Source organism: Mus caroli, chromosome 8, assembly GCF_900094665.2.
Source record: "Mus caroli chromosome 8, CAROLI_EIJ_v1.1, whole genome shotgun sequence".
In the NCBI taxonomy this organism is placed as follows: domain Eukaryota; kingdom Metazoa; phylum Chordata; class Mammalia; order Rodentia; family Muridae; genus Mus; species Mus caroli.
In genome coordinates, this window is record NC_034577.1 from 19,051,596 (window position 1) to 19,059,249 (window position 7,654).

Consider the following 7,654-nt stretch of genomic DNA (forward strand, 5'->3'; position numbering starts at 1 on the left):
TTTCTTTCTTTCTTTCTTTCTTTCTTTCTTTCTTTCTTTCTTTCTTTCTTTCTTTTTTCTTTCTTCCTTCCTTCCTTCCCTTCCTTCCTTCCTTTCTTTTTTTTTTTTCTTCAAGACGGGGTTTCTCTGTATAGCCCTGGCTGTCCCAGAACTCACTCTGTAGACCAGGCTGGCCTCAAACTCAGAAATCCTCCTGCCTCTGCCTCCCAAGTGCTGGGATTAAAGGCACGTGCCACCACTGCCCGGCAGCCATATTGTTTCAAGAACTGAGACCCAATAGAATTGGAAGCCAGGTCTTATTTCGAAGGCCCCACTCTCTGAGAAAAGCAAGGGGTATGGGCACAGAGGTAACTAGACTTCATCCCAGACACTTTCTAGACCCTCACATATGTGGTTCACCCCAGAGAAGATTTGAGTACATAAGTACACCGGTGCCCTTCTGCTGAGGTGCAAAAGAGATGTCCACAGGCAAAAAGGATGTCAGGTGGGGAGGAAAGGCTTTCTGAGTTATCGTAAGCTCCTGGTGGTCACTGTTAACCTACCCCAGAAAGAGAAACAGCCATAGCAGAGACAGAAGAACATGGCACCGGGTCTCTGAGAAGCCCTTAGCCTGGTCAATGTACCTCCCATATACCAGATGGAGGCCAGAGGATACAAGACAGGAAGAGCCCCGAAGTTTTGGTATAGGATCTAGCTGATTTCTCTCTTGGAGTTAAGATTTCTCTCTCTCCCTCAGCCCCTGGAAAGTAGAGAACCTAAGCCAGTCTTGTATCTCCCTATGGTCACAGGGACTGTGGAACAGCAGGGCCAAGGGACTGAAAGTCTTTCTGGGTAGGATGAACCAGCTTGCTAAGTCCACCTTACCAGGCTCCATTCAGGAGAGAAGCATTTGGAAGAGGCCAGGCAATGAGCAGATGCCCTCGCTGATGCTATACTCCTAGACAGGACCATGAAATGAGAGTCCATTGCGGGTGTGTATGTACACATGTGAATTTGCAAAGTGGGGAAACCCTAATTGATGGAATTTACTTGAAACTGGTGGGACTGGAGTTTTCTGCAGCCAGGAAGAATAAATAAGACTTTGAGCTAGAAATGTCGGATATAAAAGCCATATTTATTTTTATCCTAAACATGTGGACTTACTATTTATTCTTATTTTGGCTCACTTGCTTTCAAGGGGTCAGTTAAAGCATTTTTCACATACAAATTTCCAGTGTCACTAGGAGAAAGAAAAACACGGTCCTAAAATAGAACAGAGAGAGTTAAAATAGAACCGACAATGTCTACCCCCCTGTGGGGGAGTCACAACGGGTTCCTAGTCAGTAGCTGATAGCTCCCGTGCTGGTGACTTCCAGGTCTGCATGGACAGCATCTTTAACCCCACAAATCTCCACTCAGCATCTAACCCCACCCCCACCCCCAGTGCTGAATTCAGCCTGAGCATGGAGGGGAAGGCTGTCCCAGGTCACAGACAAGAGCACAGTAGGGCTTAGTGAATTGAAAAAATCTAGAGCCAGCCTTGGTGGTTCATGTGTATAATCTAAGCACTGGGGAGGTTGAGGTAGTTCAAGGCAACCTGGACTAAAGCATAGTAGGATACTGTCTTAAAGTAAAATAAAATAACACGAAAAAAGGAAGAGACAACCATCATTATCTTTGCTGTCATCATTGCAATGACTGTAGTTATCATCATCTTCGTTGTTGTCAGCAGCAGCAGCAGCAGCAGCAGCAGCAGCAGCAGCAGCAGCAGCAGCATGGCTCAGTGGCTCATCCCTGTACATCCCAGCTACTCAGACTAAGGCCTGCCTGGGATAAAGAGCTCAATACCAGCCTAGACAACTCATCAAGACTTTCCTTCAGGAATACAGAGAGCTGGGACTGTAGTCAGGTAGTGGAGCAATTGCCTGGTATGTGCAAATCTTTGGGTGTCATCTCCACTAGGGAAAAACAAAAGAAACGAACACACACACACACACACACACACACATGTCACATACATATAACCTTTAAAGGGTGGAACAGGAAGATCACAGTTTGAAGCCCATCAGACCTTGTGTTTCACAGACAAAAAGGGAAGGAAGAAAGGAAGGAGGGATGAGGAGGGGGGGAAGGGAAAAGAGAGTAAACAGAGGGCTGGAGGGGGACAAAAGGAGGAAGAGGGAGGGGTGAGAGACAAGGGAGGTAGGGAAGAAGGGAAGAGGCCCAGGGTAAGAAAAGATGAAGCAACGTGCCCCAAAAGCAACTTGATTCTTTTAAAATTGAGCTTGGGTATCTCCGACTTGTCCACCTAATACTGAATGAGAAGGTCATGGCTGCAGCTCTCTGCTGTGAGGCAGGGGGATTATGCAGTGCAGAAAGGTTTCTAGGAAGCAAACTGGCTGGGGTGGGGTGGAGGTGGGAGCCACAATTAACGAACAAAGCAGTAAAGCCATGCTTGGGCTCAGACAGAGCTCCAATCCTGGTTCTGGCTCCCACAGGATCTGACTGCTAAGCTCTAGGATGCAGGATGAGAACAGACAAGTACTAGGATGCAGGATGTTAACTGCTAAGCAGGATACAGGACATAGCTGATAAGCACAAGGATGCTGTATATAAAATGCTACGCTCTAGGATGCAGGATGTGAATCTCTAAGCACTAAGATGCTGGATATAAAATGCTAAGCACTAGGATGCAGGATGAGAGCAGCTAAGCTCTAGGATGCAGGACATGACTGCTAAGCACTGGGATACAGCACAAGAACAGCTAAGCACTAGGATGCAGGATGTGAACCGCTAATACTGGGATGCATGATGAGAACATCTAAGTATTAGGATGCAGGACATGACTGCTAAGCACCAGGACACAGGAGGGCCTCCACGGTCTTCTCCCTGACACTCTTCAAGAAGCTCAGCACAGCAGTGCCCCCAGTGCCCCTGTCTTCCAAGGCATGGGGTGAGGGATGAGTCAGCCCCCTGCTCCTGGCCCTGGTGGCAGCGGAGATAATGTATCTGGCCACGACATTGATGTGGTAACTGCGTAGCTCTACCAGGGCCTCCACACACTGGTTATAGGCCATCAGGCAGTCCCCAGGACCAGAGGTCAGTATGTAGTCTCTCAGAGAAGGAGCTGCGTGGAGATCTTCCAGGAAAGCCTTATGGGAAGGCGGCATGTAGTCCCTCATTCTGTGTAGAAAGCCAACTGAAAGAAACAGCCGGGAGAAATACGTTAGCTCGAGGCAGACATTCAGGAGGGTTTGCCCGCTGTTCCAAACACTCAGGTACCAGAAATGCTTGATAGGGCTCTCCTTCAGCCTTGTTGGGCTTTTGTTATAGCTGCCAAATGCTCAAATGTTCATTTCTGGTTGTTGACAGGAGACACAGGGGAGAAAAAGAAGCAAGCATCTCTCAGATAATAAAGTTGGACAGAAATCTACTGGTCCGTGTGTATGAATGATGTGGTATTCCCTGCTGAGGACTAAGAGACGTGTCTACACGCACACACACAAACACTTACACTGACTGGCAGAACGCCCTGGTGAATTCTGTTTGCTAGATACTTATAACTGGGGCGGGGGGGGGGGCAGGAAATGGAAGTTACTGTGCATGTAGAGACGACATTGGTAAGCAGGTATTTTAGTAAAAACCCAGAGAAGCCAAAACACTGAAAACTCAGTGTTTTCTTGAAAACCGTTAAACCTTTAACTGTTGTTGTTTGGGTTGGGTTTTGTTGTTGTTGTTTGGTTGGTTGGTTGGTTGGTTGGTTGTTGAGAGTCAGTGACTAAAATCAAATGCTGAAACCCAGAAACAACCCTGACTGTTCCAGAGAACAGGTTCGTGCTGGAGAGTTTTAATTCTTTTTGGTTCTGATCCAAGTTAAAGTTTGGTAGCAATAAATACCTTTTTTTGGTAGTCATTAACGGATAGCTCTATGCTGCCAGGGAAATCAATAACAACTATTTTAAAGGCTTCAAAGTGATGGACTCCCTTGCCTGGTCCACATGGATTCAGTGGGAGGCTGGGCCATTTCATGGGAAAGGCTTTAGCAGAGAAGTTCAGCACTATTGCTTGCTGCTCCAGACTGGCCTTTCAATTTGACATTATCACCTCATTGTAGAAAGGGAATCTACGGATAAAAGACCCAAGCCAACAGGACAGTGAACAACCCAGGTCACAGGATTGGTTGAAGACCCTAATGAGATCCGATGCCCCGATACTGACTAACTCAGTGTAAGAGGGGGCATATGTGCACAGCTGCCTGCTGGCTTAGGCAAGGATAATTTCATTTACACCCATCTTTATCAGTTGCTAGAGATGTCTCCCTAGTCTACCTAGTTGTCCCATCAAAGCATAGGTGAGATCAGACCGCTGCTCACCACTTTCCTTGCAATGCTCAATGCCCAGGAACTCATCGAAGGCATGAAGCACGGAGCTCTGGGCTGCACTTCCTCCAGAGTACTTCAGAGGCTCTGTGGCAACACCTTCATAGACCAGCCCCACAGGCATGGCTGGATTGTCCTTCCACCTAGACAGGAGCAATAATAATAATAATGAGGAGGACAGGGGAAGAGAAGGGGAAGGGGAGGGGAAGAAGGAGGAGAAGGGGGAGGGGAGGAAGGGGAGGGAGAGGATAGGGGAAGAGGAAGAAATAAAAAGTGTGAATGAAGCTTGCTGGAGTATCCAAGGAAGAATTAGAGTGACTTCATCTTTACACCACGTCATGGTGGAGCCTTTTTCTGCCTCACTTAAAGGACTCTTCCAGAGAAGCAAGGGTAGGAACTTTACTCATTGGTCTTACAATGCTTTAAACAGCTCTGTCACAGGTGTGCACTATTACATCACCACCATTGGCAGGACAAGATAAGGGATCTGAGCAAGACCCTGCCCCCTCTGCTTATCACAAACACTGTAGCCTGACACTGGTAACCCCACCAGTATAGATTCCCAATTACACACAAGCACACCCAGACACTTAACTGTAATTCCCCATAACACTTGGAAATGTTCGAGGTGTTAAACTTGGCTTGGCTTTTAATGTTCCGTGAGAACCATTATTAAGCGGTTTGTCACAGCAGTGGTGACAAGCATGATGATGGAGAGCGGGGTTGTAACCAATGTTGTGGGCACCAGAACCTATGGGCGGCTGGAAGAAGAAAGCCTGGGGCTCAAATGCCTCTCTTTCCCCCTCTACCCTTCCTGTGTCCCTCATTTTCTGCTCTTTCTCTCTCTTCTGTTTACCCTCCATGACTTGACCTAGTCTTGACTTGTTAGCTGAAGCCTAGGGGAGCACAGCATGAAGCCCAGTGGAGCACCGTGGCACACCACGCAGACACCTGCAGTACTCACACCTCATACACAAGCATACACTCACTCTCTCACCCCGACCACTTGGCAGTAGATAGGACCAGGCAATTTTTACCTTCTTTCCTAAAGAATCAAAGACTTGAGCTAAGTTCCCAGACCCCCAGCATTCCAGGAACACACATGCACACACACACACACACACACACACACACACACACACACACACACGCATCTCTAAGTTGCAGTCTACTTTTCTTTATCCCATAGATGTCTACCTTCACCAAGAAGCACGTTGACCTCTTTTGCCAGCAAGCAAACCAGCCCCTGGTTGACAGGGCAAGTAGCAGGCTTACACAGCTGTTTCTGCTCCCTGTCAATCCAGGCCTTTTGTTCAGGCTAGCTCCCCCCACCTGCATCCTAGACCTTTCCCCAGACTCTGCTCTGAGGCTGCAAACACAGCAAGTGGCCAGGTTGCCAGATTTGGTGGCTGTTTAAAGTCAACCGATTGGTGAATTTCAATGGTAACCAACTGAGGAAGTCATGTTCAGAAAAGAGATACAGCATAAGAAAGAAGAAGAAAGGATACACAGGAAGAAGGGAGCGTCACACAAGCTGTGGGACAAGGTCTCTATTCTGGGCAGATACAGACTCTAAGCTCTACTTTACTGTGCATTGGCTGCTAGGCCTGGGTTAGCACATGGGACCTCTCAGAGCCTTGGCTCCCTCGTCTGAGTAGTGTTAGTATGAACTGAAGTTCCAGGTGGCGCTGGGGTATGTGGGAGATGGGAGGGGGAAGCCATGCCTATGTTAAAGATTCTACAAAGCTGATTGATCGTGGAGAGTTGGAAAGTTTGAAGATCCAGAGTCAAACGACAATGGGCTATCTTTAATTCCATCCCGCCTGACCCAGCATCTTTGATGGTTTGGAATGACCTAGTAGACAACAGGCTTCCCCCACCCGCCTGCATGTGACTACGTACAGAGTTCTTGTTTGCTGTAACTTGCCTGCCTGGGGCCCCCACCAGTGTTCTCAAAAAATTCCTTGATTGGTAACTTGCTTTGCCCTTGAGCTATGAAAACTCCTACATTTCCACAGTGGAACATGTTAATTTGGGACAACTGGAATCTGTGTTTCTGGGCATTAATATTTGGCCAAAGAATAAACTAACTCTTATTCCTTTGAGATAAGAGCTATGTTTGGCATTGACATTCATACTTAGCTTATGGGTCATTGTAAGAGCCGACTCAAATACTATTTGCCAGGTGTCTGGAGCATATTAGACATTCGGTAAGCACCAGCTATTTATTGTTCTAGCAACCCTGGAGGCTAAGAATGCCTGCCTCCCCTCTCATCTCTCAGCCACAGTACACAGCCTTTCTGATCCTCAGTTCCCCTAGTCTATAGGGGAACCTGCTTCTTGCACCTGTTCGAGGATTTGAATGGAATCCAAAGAGGCCTGTGAACAACCCAAAAACAAATATAAGAGTTCGGGGCTAGGGAAACTGTAGAATGATATTTTATGAGCAAGTGATGTTGCAGACATGATAGCCATGTGGATAATGGACCTGGTCCACACCAGCACATGGGCTGCAATCTGTGTCCAGAGTGGCCAAGGGCACGCACATGTTTCTGTTTCTCTGTGACAGGCGTTAGGACCCACAGGATGTATACACTCCACCTCTCCCCTCATCTTCAAGATGGTTGACATTCATCTCCATCTCGGCATCTTCCCTTTGGATGCACCTCTGATGCTTTCTTTGTAATCTTGTTCTCTGCCACCCTACCCACTCAGGAGGGGTACTGACAACCTGCAGCCCCAAACAGGACTGTGCCACTCAGAAAGGAAGCCAGCACTGCCCACACTGAGCGTCCTCCACAATGGCAGGCATCCTCCTTCTCACGCACATCTGAGTCTATTCTTCATGTCTGCTCCCTCCTCCTGGTCATAGGAATTGTTCCCTCCTCTTAGAACAGGAATCTTCTTCTGAGACCACTCCAATGCCCGTGATATCTGTTCCCGTATCACTGGGGACGTGGTATTTCTAGATATCATTAAACAAGATACCTGGGCCACCACACCCAGTGGTCCCTCCCTAGCATCCTGCATCCTACCCGGCATTGCTTCATGCAGCCTCTAGTTGTAACATATACTGTTGGATGTTTGCTTTGATTCGGTTTGCTTTGTCAATCCCTTCTCCCCATCCTGAAGTCACAGGGCCACAAGGGCCACGTGACTGCTTTTCTTTACTGCTGTTTCCAGCACATACAGTGGTGTCTAGCATGTGGTAGGCCCTCACTAAGGATTTATAGGAAGGAAGGAAGGAAGGAAGGAAGGAAGGAAGGAAGGGAGGGAGGGAGGGAGGGAGGGAGGGA

The 7,654-nt window shown here is 47.8% G+C and overlaps 1 protein-coding gene across 1 annotated transcript in view; it reads right to left on the reverse strand.

Moving 5' to 3' along the window:
- Positions 1-1,086: 1,086 nt before the first annotated feature.
- The window catches only part of Ido2 (indoleamine 2,3-dioxygenase 2), a 45,355-nt gene continuing 38,787 nt past the window's right edge, over positions 1,087-7,654 (reverse strand). Inside the window, exons 9-10 of the mRNA XM_029480631.1 lie at positions 4,353-4,501; positions 1,087-3,178 (exon numbers count right to left, since the gene is read on the reverse strand). Coding sequence (XP_029336491.1) covers positions 2,829-3,178; positions 4,353-4,501 — 499 coding nt within the window. The 3' untranslated portion in view covers positions 1,087-2,828. The remainder of the gene's footprint in view (positions 3,179-4,352; positions 4,502-7,654) is intronic.